At 41.1% G+C, this 21,606-nt stretch overlaps 1 protein-coding gene across 3 annotated transcripts in view; it reads right to left on the bottom strand.

Moving 5' to 3' along the window:
* Window positions 1-21,236, bottom strand: part of LOC139470235 (extracellular matrix-binding protein ebh-like) — a 165,602-nt gene extending 144,366 nt beyond the window's left edge. For 2 of the 3 annotated variants that reach the window (XM_071252558.1, XM_071252559.1), the window contains exons 1-6: window positions 21,131-21,236; window positions 13,384-13,512; window positions 11,527-11,577; window positions 10,751-10,906; window positions 9,398-9,466; window positions 8,728-8,892 (exon numbers count right to left, since the gene is read on the bottom strand). In XM_071252558.1, the coding sequence (XP_071108659.1) occupies window positions 8,728-8,892; window positions 9,398-9,466; window positions 10,751-10,906; window positions 11,527-11,577; window positions 13,384-13,512; window positions 21,131-21,178 (618 nt within the window). In that variant the 5' untranslated portion in view covers window positions 21,179-21,236. The remainder of the gene's footprint in view (window positions 1-8,727; window positions 8,893-9,397; window positions 9,467-10,750; window positions 10,907-11,526; window positions 11,578-13,383; window positions 13,513-21,130) is intronic. The other variant, XM_071252560.1, reaches the window with a different exon arrangement.
* Window positions 21,237-21,606: the final 370 nt, after the last annotated feature.

Below are 21,606 nucleotides of genomic sequence, written 5' to 3'. Positions count from 1 at the left end.
CCTAACGTTCCAGTCAGTGACATATCTCACAATTAGTGGTCTGTAACTGTGCAACCATGCCAGATATAGACCAAAATATACCACTCAACATTCGATAGGGATATTGAGTTATTATCATATTTCATGCAACACGACAACTTATTGAAGTGTGTACACGCATAGTTATGTTTAATCATCCGGACATGAAGTTGCACGTGCTTCAGTTCCATGGCAATATTGAGATACTATACACATGACAACATATCCAAGCAATCAGTCACATTCAGACCCAGTGAGTGAGCTTTTAGTAATATTCCAGCAATATCAGGGCGGGGGACACCAGAAATGGGCTTCACACATTGGAACCATGTCGGGAATCGAAACTGGGTCTCTGGCGTGCTGAGCAAACGCTTTATCCACAAGGCTATTGACCATCCCACATTCAGACCCAACATGGACGTGCTGGATACTCTCAATCCCTCTCAAAAGTTGAGTAGCATAATTTAAATTAACCAATGTGAGATAGTGTCAGTAAACACAGTGGGAGAGTGAGTGAGTTGTTTTATGCAACATTACAGTGACTACTTTTACAGCCCTTTCAATGTGGCCTGTAAAAAATAAAACACTTGAGTTCTTGGTCCTGTAGGGAGGCCTGACCTACTGGGGACCTATTATTCCCTAATATCACCAAAGAGAAATATTGAAAACCATTTTGCCTTGGAATCATGGTGGCTTGTAAACTATCAAAACCTGGACCATAGAACGGTTGGGGGAGACAGGATTCCCTTTTTCATCTTAACATACAAGCTTTATGCTACAAGCATACAAGCTACAAGTTCATATTCTGCATGGTAATCCCCACTGGGTGAACTATTGGGGACCTATTCTGTTGTGAATCCCCACTGGGTGAACTATTGGGTACCTATTCTGTTGTGAATCCCCACTAGGTGAACTATTGGATACCTATTCTGTAGTGAATCCCCATTGGGTGAACTATTGGGTACCTATTCTGTTGTGAATCCCCACTAGGTGAACTACTGGATACCTATTCTGTTGTGAATCCCCACTTGGTGAACTATTGGGTACCTATTCTGGTTGTGAATCCCCACTAGGTGAACTACTGGATACCTATTCTGTTGTGAATCCCAACTAGGTGAACTATTGGGTACCTATTCTGGTTGTGAATCCCCACTAGGTGAACTACTGGATACCTATTCTGTTGTGAATCCCCACTGGGTGAACTATTGGGTACCTATTCTGTTGTGAATCCCCACTGGGTGAACTATTGGCTACCTATTCTGTTGTGAATCCCCACTGGGTGAACTACTGGGTACCTATTATGTTGTGAATTCCCACTGGGTGAACTATTGGGGACCTATTCTGTTGTGAATCCCCACTGGGTGAACTATTGGGGACCTATTCTGTTGTGAATTCCCACTGGGTGAACTACTGGATACCTATTCTGTTGTGAATCCCCACTGGGTGAACTACTGGGTACCTATTATGTTGTGAATTCCCACTGGGTGAACTATTGGGGACCTATTCTGTTGTGAATCCCCACTTGGTGAACTATTGGGTACCTATTCTGGTTGTGAATCCCCACTGGGTGAACTATTGGGGACCTATTCTGTTGTGAATCCCCACTAGGTGAACTACTGGATACCTATTCTGGTTGTGAATCCCAACTAGGTGGACTATTGGGTACCTATTCTGGTTGTGAATCCTCACTAGGTGAACTACTGGATACCTATTCTCTTGTGAATCCCCACTTGGTGAACTATTGGGGACCTATTCTGTTGTGAATCCCCACTGGGTGAACTATTGGATACCTATTCTGTTGTGAATCCCCACTGGGTGAACTACTGGATACCTATTCTGTTGTGAATCCCCACTGGGTGAACTACTGGATACCTATTCTCTTGAGAATCCCCACGGGGTGAACTATTGGGGACCTATTCTGGTTGTGAATCCGCACTTGGTGAACTATTGGGTACCTATTCTGTTGTGAATCCCCACTTGGTGAACCATTGGGTACCTATTCTGTTGTGAATCACCACTGGGTGAACCATTGGATACCTATTCTGTTGTGAATCCCCACTTGGTGAACTATTGGGTACCTATTCTGTTGTGAATCCCCACTTGTGAGGTACTGGTCTCTTATTCTACCAAACAGCAAGGTTTCTTTCCTCATAGCAAACTAGGCACTGAAGTCGATGTCTACCATGGAACATGTAATGCAGGCCAGGTACAAGCCACCTGCCATAGCGAGAGAAGGGGTTCTGGTTAAATGGCACTTGGATTAGTGTTTCAGCACACATCACAGTGTTTCACCCTAATGAGTGAGTTTGGTTTTACGCTGCGTTAGCAATATTCCAGCAATATCACGGCAGGGGACACCAGAAATGGGCTTCACACATTGTACCCATGGCAGGGAATCAAACCCGGGTCTTCTGTGTGACGAGCTAACTCTTTAACCACTAGGCTACCCCTTCACCCTTATGAAGGAGGAACATCAGACATCTACCACCAGCATCTTGCTGACTGACCAAAGATACAGAGAGTCACACCTATCATCAGCAGATCCTGACATACCTCAGACAGGCAAGCACTTTCCCTGAGGCAAAATATAACAATATTAATTTTAGTGTTATATGTTGCTTATGGCTACCCTTCAGTGTTACCACTGTTACTTGGCTGTGCAATTATTAGAAAATGAACACAGCAGCATTTGTTAAATTGATGCTGATGTTTTTCTTCTAGGTTAACAGCCCCACCCCCACCTTTCAGCCCCTGAATGTCAAGCAGGGTCAAGACCTGAATGACTCAAGAGAGGTTGCGATCTGCATGTCAAGTGAGGTGGTGTCCTGAATGTCAAACTGGGTCGTGACCTGAATGTCAAGCAGGGTCATGACCTGAATGTCAAGTGGGGTTGTGACCTGAATGTCAAGTCAGGTCATGACCTGAATGTCAAGTGGGGATGTGACCTGAACGTCAAGTCAGGTCATGACCTGAATGTCAAGCAGGGTCATAACCTGAATGTCAAGCCCGGTCATGACCTGAATGGCAAGTGAGGTCATGTCCTGAATTTCAAGCAGGGTCATGACCTGAACGTCAAGTCAGGTCATGACCTGAATGTCAAGCAGGGTCATGACCTGAATGTCAAGCCCGGTCATGACCTGAATGTCAAGTCAGGTCATGACCTGAATGTCAAGCAGGGTCATGACCTGAATGTCAAGCAGGGTCATGACCTGAATGTCAAGTCAGGTCATGACCTGAATGTCAAGCAGGGTCATGACCTGAATGTCAAGTCAGGTCATGACCTGAGTGTCAAGCAGGGTCATGACCTGAATGTCAAGCAGGGTCATGACCTGAATGTCAAGTCGGGTCATGACCTGAATGTCAAGTCAGGTCATGACCTGAATGTCAAGCAGGGTCATGACCTGAATGTCAAGTAGGGTCATGACCTGAATGTCAAGTCGGGTCGTGACCTGAATGACAAGTGAGGTCGTGACCTGAATGTCAAGCGGGGTTGTGACCTGAATGTCAAGCAGAGTCATAACCGGAATGTCAAGCCCGGTCATGACCTGAATGTCACCTGAATGTCAAGTGAGGTCATGACCTGAACTTCACCTGAATGTCAAGTGGGGTTGTGACCTGAATGTCCCGTTGGGTCATGACCTGAATGACAAGTGAGGTCATGACCTGAATGTCAAGTGAGGTCGTGACCTGAATGTCAAGTGGGGTCATGACCTGAATGACAAGTGAGGTCATGACCTGAATATCAAGTGAGGTCGTGACCTGAATGTCAAGTGAGGTCGTAACCTGAATGTCAAGTGGGGTCATGACCTGAATGTCAAGTGGGGTCGTGACCTGAATGTCAAGTGGATAACATGATGGTTAACCATTCACTTGTTACACTGAAGGCCTGCATTTGATTATCGACTTGGGTCATGATACTGCTGGAATATTGCAAAAAACTGCATATAAATCAACTCACACACAACTCATTTCCAGGACATTTCTAGAAGTGTGTTAAGTCCCTGACTGGAACTTTGTGAAGGCAGTCTCGCCAGGATATTTGTGGATGAAGGACAATCAGAAACTACATACAGCAACAACAGGACACGGAAAATGTAGTGAATCACAACATCCAACAGTGTGCACAGGAAATGAAACTTGCACATCACCAAACGAAAACCATGCAAAGAAAGGACACAACCAAAAATGAAATGAAAACAGCACAAAAGATGGTAACAGGCCAAATAACATGCAATGAGTAAGAGATCAGTCAGAAGGTCACTGACATGAAACTGATGAAGCGTGCAATGTAGCAGGCAATGGGTAGCTGAGATGCATGACTTACTGATCAATACATGACTTACTGACCAATACAACTTACTGTTCAATGCGACTTACTGATCAATACATGACTAACTGATCAATATGACTTACTGATCAATACATGACTTACTGATTAATACATGACTTACTGATCAATATGACTTACTGTTCAATATGACTTACTGATCAATACATCTTACTGTTCAATACGATTTTCTGATCAAAACGAGTTACTGACCAATACATGACTTACTGTTCAATACATGACTTACTGATCAATAGGACTTACTGTTCAATAAGACTTACTGTTCAATACAATTTACTGTTCAATATGACTTACTTATCAATACGACTTACTGTTCAATATGATAACTGATCAATACGACTTACTGATTAATACATGACTTACTTATCAATACGACTTACTGTTCAATATGACTTACTGATCAATACATCTTACTGTTCAATACGATTTTCTGATCAATACGACTTACTGACCAATACATGACTAACTGATCAATACGACTTACTGTTCAATATGATTACTGATCAATACGACTTATTGTACACTTTCGATGTAGGTTCGAGCAAGCGATCACTTGTTAGAACCTACACTGAAACGTCACTCCCCATTGTAATAAGGAAGTTGTTCATCCATATATCTTATCCTGACTTAGTCAGAAGCCTGTTCCCTTTCATCTTGTCTGAAACTGATCATTCCTAACACTGAAATTATCTCAAAAAAATATTTTTGCCTGTCCATTCATGAATAAATCTTTACAAACTGGTCGTCCTAGTCACTGATCCTTGTTCTCCCACAGTCAAAGTGATGTGGGCAGTAGGGATGTACTGATATCAGTCTAGATGCAACTCATGCAAGTATCAGCCAGGCACTGAAGCAGGGGAGGATGAATAATGATGATGAGGACTAGCATGTACCCCCGGGTACCCATCAAGGAGCTTTTCTGCACACAGGAAATTCAGTCCCAGAAACAAAAGATGCCACTGGATTCTGCCATATTATAGAACCAAGAGACGCCCTAAATCTTCAATTTTTAAAATATATTTTTGACAAGAATGTTTTTCTTCAAGAATTCACTTTATAAGCAATGCCAAATCGGAAGAAGAGAACGCCAACAATATTTTAACCAGGGGGTTAGGCTCACATATTAAGGGACATTGATTTTGTATTTTTGATAGTTGGCAAATTGTATCCCAAATTATTTGACAAACTTTCTCCCAGTTGAGTGCCGGAGTATATGCATCCTCATCACCAGGTGGTGTTAGAACCCAAGCAAAGACTGGACTGAGCAACACGCAGTAGTAATTTCCAAGCATCATTACAGGGAACCTGAAGAATGTCTGATTGTGACAAACAAGGGGAAGTAACTGCACTTGGTCATAACAAGAACTATTTGAATAGCAACCCTTTGAAATCTTTACTTACTTATAAAAACACAGCTTTAAGAGATTTTTGTTGAAGTGAAACTTTGAATTTTTCAAACTCTTTTTAAAAAATATTACATTAAGATGTTTTTTAACTGTAATTGATATCTTGTTAATAATAAGATCAAAACAAGCTTCATCTTTTAAATCTGCCAAATTTGATGTGAAAAGTAATAAAACATACAATCCGTCTGGTATCCTAAACAAATTTGATCAAACTTTGGAAAACATCAATATTGATAAGGAATGTATCACAGAGATTTCTGAAAAATATTATTGTGCATAAACAGTCACAAATCTGTTAAACAAATATTTCAAGAAGGCTTAAAAAAATAAAAGAATTGGTTCTCAGGCAACGTTTTTTGAAACTATAGTGCGGGCGGGTGGTGCCTGTATTTCCTTTTTTCTTTTTGTTCAAATTAGTAGGTAACCAAATAAACAGTTATGTAACCAAATAAATAGTTGTGTACAAACTACCTCGGAAAGGGCCTCCCGACATAAATGTATTCCTTGATGTGTAAAATACTGGAATACAGAATTTTACCACCGTTGGACTTGGAATATTTAAAGATATTTTTGTTCATTTTTTAAAATGGAAATACATGTAAAACGAAACGTGCGGCGAACTTTAAGATGAAGCAGGCGATGCCTGAGAACCAAGGCTTTTTTTTTTAGCCTAAAGTCGATCTGAAACAGGGTTGATATTCAAATGACGTAGGATTTCAATGCAAACTAGAACTAGACACTGTATACAAACCCAGTCACCTCAATGTTCATGTTGCTCGGTACAGTCCATCTTTGCATTGGAAACAGCAGGGAATCGACTCAAATATCACCCGACAAACATTCGCGAAAAAAACAAAAGATGAGAAATGACGACAACATTCACCATGGGAAATGATGGGAATTTGTTCCACCTTGAGAAATGACGGAAATGTTTCACCTTGGAAAATGATGGGGATTTGTTTCACGATGTGAAATTATGGAGATTAGTTTCACTATGGGAAATGACGGTGATTGGTTTCACCATGGGAAATGACGGTGATTGGTTTCACCCTGGGAAATGACAGTGATTGGTTTCACCATGGGAAATGACGGTGATTGGTTTCACCCTGGGAAATGACGGGGATTGGTTTCACCCTGGGAAATGACGGGGATTGGTTTCACCATGGGAAATGACGGGGATTGGTTTCACCATGGGAAATGACGGTGATTGGTTTCACCCTGGGAAATGACGTGAATCAGTGGCAGCTTGTGTGATGACGGTGATTGGTTTCACCCTGGGAAATGACGGGAATCAGTGGCAGCTTGTGTGATGACGGGGATTGGTTTCACCCTGGGAAATGACGTGAATCAGTGGCAGCTTGTGTGATGACGGGGATTGGTTTCACCCTGGGAAATGACGGGAATCAGTGGCAGCTTGTGTGATGACGGGGATTGGTTTCACCCTGGGAAATGACGTGAATCAGTGGCAGCTTGTGTGATGACGGGGATTGGTTTCACCCTGGGAAATGACGGGAATCAGTGGCAGCTTGTGTGATGACGGGGATTGGTTTCTCCATGGGAAATGACGGGAATCAGTGGCAGCTTGTGTGATGACGGGGATTGGTTTCTCCATGGGAAATGACGGGAATCAGTGGCAGCTTGTGTGATGACATGCCATACAGAACTGAGGAAGGTGGACACAAACCACAGAACACAGGGTATTGTCCATGTTTTCTTGTCAAAACATATAACTAATTCTGATGAAAATCTAATCACAGCTCATATCCATATTTTATCATGTCGTATTCTTGCTTAAAGTGGAAATAAATGTTATAACGCATGTTTGTGTTTTTTTAAATTTCCCAAACCTTACTTCTAAAATCCTACAGAAAAATTTGGAGACATATCAACCTAAGTCTCCCATGATATATTTGTTAGACGATATCATTGTATAATTTCTCTTCATGAACAAAGTTTGAAAAAATAACTGATTCAGTCAGTTCCTATGTCTTCTGTGCCTTGACAGAAAAAAGTATACACAAATTACGAAGCTGAACCACATGTACCATTCCACCGACAGCACTTCCCCGTAACCACGACAACCAATACGTTGTGCATGAACACTGGGAATGACTGATATCATGGATTATGGTAATACCATATAAAGGCACTTTGCAAACATTGTTTTCAGTACAATAAAATAATGGTTATTCAACAATAGAGGGGTGGTGTCTGAGTAAGCTGAAGTGCCACTGAGTTAACTCCCTTGGCTGCTGGTTTGAATCAGTTTCAGCCCCATTAGAATCAAACTGGCAGATCAGTGTTCCCAAAACTTGTATACTATGTCTTGATACAAATTGAAACCATTGGAGATCAATAATTTTATTTACCAACCACACCAATTAAATGTGCCCCGTTTTCATCAATCACATGAGCTGTAGCAAAATCTCTTCACAACCGTTTCAGTAATTGAACTGAATTCTAATCCACAAAGAAATCCAACTAGAAAAATGCATTCTGTTTCATTGCAAAGCGTTAATGACCTGTTCAAAGCAGAAATTCTAGATAATGTCCTGGACATAGAGAAAGTCAGATAAGTATAAAAAGTATTTTCTCTAAAGAAAAGAATAAGCAGGAGCAGAACTCAATATCACAGCAGAAACAATAAACACAATCCAAGAAGGCACTAGGTTATAATGCAAGACAGCGCCAGGCAACTATCAAAGACAGCGCCAGGCAACTATCAAAGACAGCGCCTGGAAACTATCCAAGACAGCGCCAGGCAACTATCCAAGACGGCGCCAGGCAACTATCCAAGATGGCGCCAGGCAACTATCCAAAACGGCGCCAGGCAACTTTCCAAGACAGCGCCAGGCAACTATCCAAGACAGTGCCAGGCAATTATCCAAAATGGCACCGAGTGACAATCTGTGGTACATCTGGATACCGAGAATCATTTCAAACCTTGAGGCCTACCTGCTGAAGTTGTTGCTGAAGCAGAGACACCTGGTGGGCTAGTGTTTGCGTTTCTTGTGTATAGTCATGTGAAGACTTCTCAGCCGTCGCTTTGAGTCGGGAGGTCAGTTGTTGAATGATGAGGTCCCTCTGCGCCAACGCTGAATGCAGATCACCTAAATGTACCTGGAAAATGGATTTCATGCTTTTAACAAAGTGTGATAGACTTAGTCCTAACCCAAGCAATTCTTGTGTATTGAGTGATGAATGTAGTTGAACACAGACCAAGAGGATGTTATAAACAAAAATCACATATTGTTATATGGCAGAAAAGATTGTTGTTAGCGTATTTGCAGTGTTTGATTGGCAGCAAATCATGGAAGCCCTGTCGATGGTTGTTGGGAGTTACCTCCCTTGGTCGATGTAAACAAGGATGACAAATTTGATCATTAAAAGATTTAAGGATGGGACTGTTCTGGAAGGCTTGCTGTACCTACATAAGAGTAATGTGAGGGCTAATTGAAGCATTTATGGACCTGACTTGTGTCTTATCTACTTGCCAAGTGCAGATTGGGTACCTATCTGAAAAACACCAAATATATGCCAGCTTACAACTCTATTCCGGATTCAAGAACAGAGTCAGGTTTGCTTTGAGAATGCTTTGTAATCAAAATGTGAATCTACTCCTTACCCTTGGTTCAGCGACGCCCTCTCTGCCTTCTGCTATGTTGTTTTCCTTGTCTACATTGTCCGGTGTTTGCTGTGAACATGTATTGATTACATACAGGTAAGAGAGAGAAAGACACATGTAACTATGGTAACATCCGTACAATGGTTGACAAACTATCGATTTCATTGTCAACTTCAAGCATCACACACATATAACTGTTACATGTTCTCCATTTCCATATCATCTACATCTGCTTGACATCCTAGAGAGAGGTTTGACTTATTGACAAGTTCCTATCCCATAGGAAAGGAGAATGTGCTTTTATTTAAACCTAAACAGTTAAACTTGTCAAAATTTGAGGGGTAGCAAATGAATTTTGTTCAAATGTCAGTGAAAATAATTTTACAATAATGCATACAAGGCAATCATACATGTATTCGACACTGCTGTTGTCTGTAACAAATCTGTAACAAATCTGTAATATACACAAGCTAATACCAACTGTCATGTACATTTTGTGTTTTAGTAGTGGGCGCTTGTTAAAATCATGTAAAGATTTGTATGGGAGGCAGTCAGGTGGCGCCTATTGGATCAGGGTGCTTAGTACGGGGAATATGGTAGCACTATTCCAGCTGTATCCCAGTGGCCTGTAATTGATAAGCTGGGTCAGACACACCAGGGCTTGACTTCATTGAAGAATGCTCCTCCCTCCCACTGCATGATTCATGGTTCTGAGTGAGTGAGTGAGTGAGTTGGGGTTAACGCCGCTTTTAACAGTATTCCAGTTATATCAGGGCTTGTCACTTTAATGTGGGAGGAAAGCCCGAAGTGATGCAGGTCTCGGACGTTTACTACTTCAGTGAAACCCACGAGCACGGGTATGGTGCTGACAAACCTAGAAACATAATCGGGGGGAAACGGGATTCGAACCCACAATCTCATTCTTCTGAAGGCGTATTTTGTGCAATATAGTCCTAGTGATAAGTTCCATGATAGACTGGCATATTATTTGTATGATTTAAGGAAGAAATCACATTTTCAAAATAAATACAAAACATTTTGGGCATTTGGTAGTTATAATAAGGGTAGCACTATTTTTCAGGGAATTATCAGTTGCAGAAGCCCAAGGTCTTCCATTAACTGCCAGACAATGAATGTCTCTGACCCACTTTTATAAATATATGGAAAATGTATGGAAACGTCCTAGAACAAACCAGATGACGTCACCTAACAATGGGCGGGATAATGGCCCATCATCAAACAATTTGAGGGCATCATCAAGTTACAGTGTCCCGCTCATTTCTGATAACAGCTATAATGAAAGGAAATGGAGGCCTGTTCTCTCCATGTTTCCCTGGAGGCATGGAGCCTGACCTGATGTTTGGGCTGCTGTCGGAGCTGGTCGTTCTCCTGCACCACCTTGTCCAGAGCGAGCTGCTTCCCTTCCATCATCTCCTCAAGCTCAGCAACTCGGCGCGTGGCATCCACCAGCTTCGTCTGGTAGTACACGGAGGAGTGCATGTCCGCCTCCTGCAACCCCAGAACATCAGGGCGTGTCACTCACACAGTGTCACAGGGGTAGATGTAACCAATCTATATGTAGCCAGCAGAGCTTGCTCCTTTCAAAAGTTACTGGCCCTTCTCCAAACTAACTGACCTACAACTAAATGGTGGAGACTGCGAAGTGGCTGAAACTTAGGTCATGTAGCCACTGAGTATGTCTCTGAAAATTTTAGAACTCCTAACCCTCAAAACGTATTTTCCTGTTCTCTGAGATTTAATCTTGACTCCCATTTGCTTCATTTCAATTTTCATGGTGATTCATACAAATTTTGATGATTTATGCGCAAATAAAGAAGTTGTTGTACACAACATTACAAAATTTGCATGAGACAGACAATTTGTTTTCTGTATTAATATGCCACTCATGGTAAGACTTTTCTTTCCACATATTATTCAACAAGGGAGGAAACAGGACTCTTATAGTCAGTTTCCTCCCTTTAACACCCCCAACAAGCCTGACATTTAACTCCCTTCTGGCCTCTATTTAACATAAGATAAAGTGAGAATGTGTTCAAGCTGTATAATGTGTTAGTGACAGATCAGTGCCATGCCGCTAGTGCCCAGAGCAGGTGCCCCTCCTGACCTACCTCTCCTGACCACTCCTCCCCGCTGTAGCTGACCAATGAGCCCTGGTCACTCTGCAATAAACAACACACAACATGCACATGCAAAACATGCCACACAACAACAGTGAGTGAGTGAGTGAGGTGGGTATTCCAGCTATAGCCCGGCTTGGCAGCTTAGTGTGGGAGGAAAGCCCGAAGTGATGCAGGTCTCCGACGTTTACCACTTTGATGAAATCCACAAGCATGGTATGGTGCTGACAAACCAAGAAACATAATGAACCAGGATTCGAACCCATATGTTTCTGGCGTTCCCAAGGGCAGCAACTCTGTTCAACAAATTACGGTGCCTTTGACAACTGGGCCACCCATGCCCTTTTAAACAACAGTAAAACAACAGTGAAAAACAACAGTGTAAAAACAACAGTGAGAATATACAGCTGACCAACATTTATGCAAATAAGGAAACTGTGAGTGAAAAATTATATAATGATGGAGTCAGCAATATTCTGAAAGATCATGGATTATTGTTAAATAACTTAGGTTATTCAACTTTTAACATGGGTTATTTACAAATAAATTATTAGACCTTTCTTTCTTGTCCGCCTTAATACTAAACACCTAGCCTCACATCCGTTGATTGTCCCCAAGTACCTACAAATGACGTAAATCGGGACTTGTGTTGCCGTCTATCTTTAAGTGATGAGTGAGTGAGTGTTATGCCGCTTTGAACAGTATTCCAGTTATATCATGGCATGTCAGCTTATTGGGGGAGGAAAGCCTGAAAGTGGTGCAGATCTGAGACATTTACCTAGATGAAACCCACGCGCACGGGTATGGTGCTGACAAACCTAAAACATGATCACTGTGAACCGGGATTCGAACCCACAATCAATTTCTGGCGTGCCCAGTGGCCGCAACTCTGCACAGCGAATTGTGCCGCCTCAGACGACTGGGTCACCCGTGCCCCCCTTTATGTGATGAAATACACCATATACGTCATCTATCTAACATTCCTGCTTCCTGTGAATCACACCTGGTGACTGTTCATACACAGAGAGGCTTTGCAAGTTGAACAGTTTGTTTCAAATAAATAAAATACGATATAAGAGTTAAATTATCTACTTTCTAATTTTCCTAATATTTGGATAAAAATCCTTAATTTAAAATTAAAATCATTAAAATCAGACCTTAGTTCTCACTACTGCTAAACAACGATCTGAAGAACGAGTCGCTGACCAGATCAGGAAAGTGACAGTTGGAATATGTTTCTAATCATGTAACTTTGAAAAGGTTAACACAGGATATTCCGAACAACAGTTGCAGAATTGTACGACTGAGTCCATCAAAATCATCCTCTATTTCTCGCTTCAATGGGATAAACATTTAAAAAGGAAGAGCCCCTCCAAAGTCTGTTGGAGGGACTGCCTTACATTGGCCATCTATTAGACATTCCAAACTTTTCAAATACTTGTAGACGTTTTCAAATTTAGAAATAATATTTTTCTGGGATGGAAGTTGACGGTGTCATGAAGCTCAAGACGGCTGCTTTCTGGTTGGGTGATGTTGACTTCTCATTAGTCTTGATCAGTCATGAAAGTCACGATAAGTTCACGAGAGGTCATCACGACATGACCCGTTATGGGATGTTCTCAGTTCTTGGCATAGTGGTGGCGAACACTAGGATCTCATCTTGATGAGCTTGGAAATCAGCCCTGCATCAATTTGGGGTGAAATGACAAATAGGACAAAGAAATAAGTATCAAAAACAAATGTCAAAATCAAAGTAACTTCAACATACAAAACATCGTGCATACACCACAGTGCACACATTCATGCAACTACTTCACATCGGTTGAGTGTAACCATGGCAACACGTACATCTCCTGTGAGGGACTGCACATCACTACACGACGACGCATCAGCCATGTTGCCGCTGCGCTGGCTGCTCGCATCGTCGTCTGTCGGCTTCCGTCTCTTCTTAGCTTTTTTCTTTCGGAACGCAGCCAACTGTAGAAAAGAGAAACATTCTCATATTAGCTGCTGCACACACATTTAGTCCGTCAAGTAAAATATTTAATGATTTGGGGTTTAAATTGTCATTTGATTTATAATGGAAAGAAGTGTAGATAACCTCCTCATTTTCAGAAACTGAAGGAATCTAGACAAGGATATACACAACCAATAATACGTCCGAAAATAGTGAAAATCCAGAGGGACTAGTTCTTTTCAGACAAAATCTAGCTATACATAAACCACTAGTCTGAAACAAAATGCAGACTAGTTGGAGTTGCCCACTGGTGTCGACCCACGTATCAACTTTACTGGGAACGTCTTGTACATAGTTGTTTCAGAGACTCTCAGCCTACTAGGACTGCAGGGTATACCGGTATTCTGAAATACGTTTTTCTAACGATACATATTGAAATATTTTTTTCTGTTCTGGTATATTATGGTATATTGGGCTAAAAATATATAACAAGTTTTGATATCATTTGTATCGTTTCACCAGAAATCTACACAGACATTCATTCATTCACACATGATTTTTCCCTTTGAATTTGATTGACAGAAAAAAGCAGAAATGGGAAAGGGAATTTTCTCTCATTTTTTGTGCATTGTTATCTCCCCTGTATCCATGACTACAAAATGGCAGGAGTGAGTGAGTGAGTGAGTGAGTGAGTGAGTATGGTTTTACGCTGCTTTTAGCAATATTCCAGCAATATCACGGCATGGGACACCAGAAATGGGCTTCACACATTGTACCCATGTCGGGAATCGAACACCGTTCTTCGGCGTGACGAGCAAACGCTTTCACCACTAGGCTACCCGACCGCCCCCAAAATAGCAGGAACTTACCATACTGAGTGATATTGTGTGTAGAAAATAGCATCTGACTTTACAATCAGTGTGAATCACTATCAAACACTTTAGCTAATCAATTCATATGGAGCTGACGTCAGTTAAGGTAAAATGGGGTTTAACATTGCGTCCAAGATTATAGCGATGTGAGTGCATGCGTGTGTGTGTGCATGTGTGCCTGCTTGAGATACCATGTCGCAGTTTAACATGAATATCCCACTCAGACACAGTATACTGACTCCGAGTCGGCCAGTCCTTGTTTTAGCCCTGTCATGGTGACTGATTTACGACACCCATTGTCTGAAGAACATTTGATTGCAAAGGCTCATTACCCTGGAGCCATGACATCTATATGCCTTGAAACACTTAATCGCTGTTATTTATAAGATGCTAATCCTATTTGTTAATCCCCATTTTTGTGTACATCGACCAGGATGTTCTGCCATCCTGAACAGGATGTGCAAGTATGTCACTGATGATTTACTGTTTACATTTATATTTATTACTTACTAAATGTCAGGTGATCTTGGCTATATAAGCCTTGGTCCAGAGAGAAGAGAAAGAAGAAAGGTCTTACCCTTAGCCTAGCTAGGGTTAGGCTGGGTGCTCCGGGGCACCAAGACAACAAGCACTACAACTATGTGCTGACTTGGCACATAGTGTCATTTGTATGTATATATCTACATGTATAAAGTAAAACTGTATATACTGCAAGCCATCGTCACCAAGTTGTCACTTCCTACTGAGAACCATACGTCGGTCCCTTGCATATACGAGTATGCAAATTGTTCATTAATCAACGTCAGACCGACACGTGTTGTTAGCCCCTTGATGCCGAGCACCAGACAGAATAACAACAAGTACCATCCTTTAACATCTTTTGATATAACGTGACCCGGGATCGAAACCCCGGACCTTCCACCATCAGGGCAGATGCTCTACCACTAGACCATGGAACAATTGATATGGAACAAACCAGTGATTGATATAATGAGCAACAATGCCTGTTATTGAGGGTACGATGACACACACAACCAAGTGACAAAGCCTTTAAAGAATGTGCTACTTGGGACCAATTTTCATCCAGAGACAGGGGGCATACTAATATAATGCCAAAGAATGTACACAGACATTCAGCCACAGAAATCTACAAAATAAAAAATAATTAATTCTAGACTTGAGTTGGATTCCTTTTTTAATATATTCTCTAGGGTCTACCAAAAAATATCAAACACGCCCTCTGGTTACAAGTAGAGTCAAATAGAACCCAGGAAGTATCCACTGAAAGAAACACACCAAGCAATGAGCCATCCTACTTAACAACATGGAAATTCTGAAAACACTGTCAATAGACATGCCTTCACAATAACCACTGAATTGTGACAATAAAAACTGAATCGCGATGATAACAACTGAATTGTGACAATAACCCCAGAATTGAGAGAATAACCATAGAATTGTGACAATAACAACTGAATTGAGAGAATAACAGCTGCATCATGAAATAATCACTGAATCGTGACAAGCCTCTGAAGACACAGGGTCCTATAATGAATAATAAATATTGCTTTCTGCCATATCAGCAATTTTACAGCTACTTGAGGCAAGACTGGATCTTATAATCATGTTATTGGATCAAGGCCACCAATAATTGATGACTATCATAAGCATGATAAGAGAACAACAAATACTGTTTGGTGGCTGGGACTTTAACTGGAGACAGAATATTTAATGAGACATCCAGTGGTAACAAGTAACATTTTTAGTCCACTGGTCCTTATAATGATAACATATAGCAAAACCATTAATACCGTATTCGAAGTATTCGTATACCGTAATAAGCGCCCCGCTCTAATAAGAGCCCACGGCGATATTTGCTAATACATTGGCAAGTGAACAATCCCAATTAGCACCCCTTCCGATTGATCAAAGTACACAAGACTTATTCATTCGTGTATAATATGCACTCGTGTGTTATATGCACCCTTAATTATGGGCAATTAAATTCTGGAAAAATATATCTGTCGTATATTAACAGTTCAGGCTGTCAGCATAAACCACAAAATTTATCTTTCAACTCTGTTTTTTTCCACCAAAATAATATTCTAATAAGAGCCCCATATTTCTAATTTTGAGAGCGCTCTGGGCGCTTATTATGTCTAATACAGTACTGGCAAATTTCTATCAGTCATTAAGATACCTTAACTATTGGGCAGTTTGGCAAGGACTACAGGACTAGTGCCAATTTCTAACGCTGCCATTGCATCAAGACACATAAACTTTACTCTGAAGGGAGGAGCTAAACAATGCAGAAGTTTCCACAACATCTTGTCTGTAAAACATTGTTTCAATTCCTTCTGATGATATTTATTCAAAGAAATCCCAGTTGGGTTATGACAAGGACCCCTTGACTCTCGTGTTAAATTTCAAATACCAGAAACCTATCACAGAAATCTCCTACCATTTCCACAACGTTGCTCTCAGTTCTGAAACAGGTCCAAGTCACCCTGACACAGCATAGGGTCAACACATGTACACTGACGGCTACTGTAACACTGTAACCCATGTAACAGTGTAACCGATGTAACAGCGTAACCCATGTAACAACGTAACCCATGTAACAGTGTAACCGATGTAACAGTGTAACCGATGTAACAGCGTAACCGATTTAACACCATAGCTGATGTAACACTGTAACCCATGTAACACTGTGACCAATGTAACAGCGTAACCGATATAACAACATAGCCGTTGTAACACTGTAACCAATGTAACACCGTAACCGATGTAAAACTGTAACCCATGTAAAACTGTAACCCATGTAACACTGTAACCCATGTAACAACGTAACCCATGTAACACTGTGACCGATGTAACACTGTAACTGATGTAACACCATAACCGATGTAACACTGTAACCCATGTAACTATGTGACCGATGTAACACTGTAACCAATGTAACACTGTAACCCATGTGACACTGTAACCCATGTAACTATGTGACCGATGTAACACTGTAACCAATGTAACACTATAACTCATGTAACACTGTAACCCATGTAACAACGTAACCAATGTTACCTACTGCATCCGCCATCCGGACTCGCTGTGCAAGACTAACAGCTCAGAGACATCATCCTCTCCAGCACACAATCAACACTGTAACACTGTAACCAATTAAGCACCGTAACCGATGTCACACTGTAACCAATGTAACACTGTCACCCATGTAACACTGTGACCCATGTTACACCGTAACTGATGTAACACTGTAACCGATGTAACACCGTAACCCATGTAACAACGTAACCCATGTAACACCATAACCCATGTAACACTATAACCCATGTAACACCATAACCCATGTAACACTGTGACCAATGTAACACTGTAACTGATGTAACACCATAACCAATGTAACACTGTTACCCATGTAACACTGTGACCGATGTAACACAGTAACCCATGTAACACCGTAACTGATGTAACACTGTAACCAATGTAACACTGTAACCGATGTAACACTGTAACCGATGTAACACCGTAACCCATGTAACACTGTAAGCCATGTAACACTGTAACAGATGTAACACTGTAACCGATGTAACACTGTAAGCCATGTAACACTGTAACCCATGTAACACCGTAACTGATGTAACACTGTAACCAATGTAACACTGTAACCGATGTAACACTGTAACCGATGTAACACCGTAACCCATGTAACACTGTAAGCCATGTAACACTGTAACCGATGTAACACCGTAACCGATGTAACACCGTAATCCATGTAACACTGTAACCGATGTAACACCGTAACCGATGTAACACCGTAACCCATGTAACACCGTAACCGATGTAACACCGTAACCGATGTAACACCGTAACCCATGTAACACAGTAACCCATGTAACACCATAACCAATGTAACACTGTAACCGATGTAACACTGTAACCGATGTAACACTGTAAGCCATGTAACACTGTAACCCATGTAACACTGTGACCGATGTAACACCATAACCGATGTAATGTGGTAACCAATTTAACACTGAAACCAATGTAACACAGTGACCTATGTAACACCATAACCCATGTAACAACATAACCAATGTAACCTACTGTATCCGCCATCCTGCTCGCTGTACGAGACTAACAGCTCGGAGACTCCATCACCTATCCAGCACACAATCACTGCAGTGGTGAAATGTATTCCTTCTTATTGATGTGTGCAACATGCTGGACTAACACAAAGGACATGAACAGTCACATTGATTCCTGCATGTCACGACTGATCAATACTCAAGGATTCCTTAAAGTACACACAGATGAGTGTTTTGCATTGGGAGCTAAGTTCTACATGTTAAAGATAGCAGGTGACATAGGGTGAAACATGTGTCGGCGTGTATCTGACGAGTTGGCGTTTCATTCCCTCCCATAAGAAGATCGATATCTACTACTAAATCTACCATTCAAAGAAACGGATTAGATGCATATTTGTTTAAAATACGCAAAAGATATCACCATTAGCAGTGTTTCTGCTGGCTTTTGAAACTGCCAGTCCTCGAGGACTGACAACTCTAATAATTACCAGTTCCCCCTAAATTGTGCCAATATCAACTTTCAACAAAATGAAAAATGAAATGAAAATTACCTGGTCTTAATTCTTTGAAAATCATGTTCAATGCAATGACATCATCGCTTCAGTAACTTAGTTAAATCTACATGTCATTCGCACAAATTTCAGACACAATTTTCTCTTCTTTTCTTGTTGAATATTTCAAAACGGGTCGTTTAACCACGAAGTAAAGCGAAATGTTATTTCCTTGCACAAAAAATAGACAAGGGGAAACCCTGATGGTAACAGACAAGCTGACTTCGTTCAGAAAATATACTAATATGAATATCGTCAATGTTTTGTTCAACAACAAAGATTAATAACATACTTTATTTGCCAGTCCACATGGACTGGCAACCACATGAATTACCAGTCCAAGCCTAATATTACCGGTAAACCAGACCACTGGCAAAGATATAGTGTCATGCACCTCACTGTTGCAGTTGCAGTAGGATATCCCTATAATTATGAAAAACAATATGTATGCACCGAAAGGCATGCATTAGGCCCGTCTCTTCTTATTTCAGAATATGTGCGTTTGTTTACTTTCCGGTCATGTGATAATGTATATTATATCATTGCATTTAAAGCAATCTCAAAATATCTCTGAATTTAAGAAAATATTAACTTTTTAAAATCCCAATTTTGAACAAAATAACAATTTCCTAATTTGCCTGCCAGGGGCACTTCATTATAATCATAGGTAAATCCCTGGCACCATAAACATAGTGACAGAGACCACGATGGGAGATAATATTATACATTAAATTGAATAGTGCCAATTCCCAGATTGGATCTGCTCAAAGGCGCTTTTGCATGAATCTAGTGGTCAAAGAGAGAGTTCAATGAGAGTTGTAGGTGATTGCAACAAATATGTTCTGAACAGTCCCTTAAATTCATTATATCTTTAGCGCTTTTGATGTTGACGGGAGATAACAGAAAGATGTTCATCTGATCCGCGAACCAACTGAAGAACAAAGATGAACATGATGAATGCCATGTTGTCTCAGATCTAATGAAGGTGAAGAGAACAAAAGGGCATTCTTGCGGAGCTCCCAACACCCCTCATTTATTCTCTACATTATATTTCAGTAACTTTTACAAGTACCAAATTTTACTTGTACAAAATGTACAGAATAAAGAAAAATTTTTAAGTACATTCCAGACTTGTATCCACTTACGCTGATTATGAAATACACAAGATAATCACAAAACAATCTTGATTCTTGCTCTACACTTCTCCGCCACTATCTATTCCATGCCTTGAAGAGTTCACACAGTGCAATCCACATCATCCAAGCCTGAAAGTGTCTGAGTCACAGACTTCAGCATGCAACAGAATGGATGCATGACATGAAGTGAGCTTTATTTAACTCATTTTTATTTTTAGATTTCAAAGAAAAGAAGGCACCGAAATGAAAGTGAAGAAATACAAATCTTCCGAATCTGTTTCAGGCCAAGCTGGCCACTGGTCTTTGTGATGCACTCTTGGGTAATCTGTAACTAATCTCCCCCCGGTGCAACTCAACATGTACACCTGTATCAACATTAGGAAGCACATCTGCTGTAACTCTGATAATGGGTGTCAAGTTACAGACCTCCAAGATAAGGCTATCATTCAAGGTTGTAGGGGGCATTTCTACACACACACACACACAACAATCCCCCCCCCCCCCCCCCCCCCCCCCCCCCATTCTGCTGCAGAAAGGGAAAGTAAAATCTTCAAGATCTTATTTAATGTTGACAGGTCCATATTTCAGTTTTGTGTGCAACAGCCGGGATGCTGTGGCTGCACGATGCCATGATGATCGAAGCCAAACGTGACTAGCGGTGAAATGAAGCATGACAGTCTGTCAATCAAAATCAACAGGCGAACCGGAAATGCACGTTATTTTCGTTTCCAGGCAGAACTCTCTCCATTACAGTCCGTATTTCACAAACATAAAACCAACATACTAAAATATATCAAACCTGGCGACTTTTCTCTGTTCGATGCCGTTCTTGTAAACTTTTATCGCAAGCATATGCACAAATCACTTACTTTGACACGTTGGCCGTACCGGTGCCAACATGTCTCGAACGCCATTTAACGAATATATCGCTCATGAAACAATACAAGCAATTGCAAATTGTGTATAAATTAATCACCTTCTCTTTTCCCGCTTCTAGTTTCTTCTTTCTTTGCTCTTCTTCCATCTTTATTGGTTTATTGTAGCGATTTTGTCAACAAAAACATCTGCGGCCATTTTCTTCCATCGCGTCGCTTAGAAGTGACACAAATATATAGAGTTACCCCCCTTTGTCTAGACTCGCCGAGTCTCTAGGAAAATTGATAGATGGGGGAGTGTGTGTGGGGGTTGGGGGGGGGGGGGGGGGGGGGGGGGTGTACTAGTACATTGCCTGGAATTTAGAACTTTGACTTCTCTGAATTATAGCTCTTTTCGACATCATGTCAAGTTTGTGAAACGTTCGTATTAAATAGTTCACAAACAGCATCGTTTCTTGAACAATATACATCTCAGCTAAATCACGGTGACACGTACTTTATATTTGTCTTGGCCTGGCTAGCCATTGTTTGACAGCAGGAAAGATATTTCTCTTAAACAGTTACTACTAGCAGTGGG

Source organism: Haliotis cracherodii, unplaced genomic scaffold (genome assembly GCF_022045235.1).
Source record: "Haliotis cracherodii isolate W230 unplaced genomic scaffold, xgHalCrac1.p SCAF_20, whole genome shotgun sequence".
Taxonomy (NCBI): Eukaryota; Metazoa; Mollusca; class Gastropoda; order Lepetellida; family Haliotidae; genus Haliotis; species Haliotis cracherodii.
The sequence above is the reverse complement of the archived record's forward strand: the minus strand, read 5'-3'. Positions and strand labels throughout refer to the sequence as shown.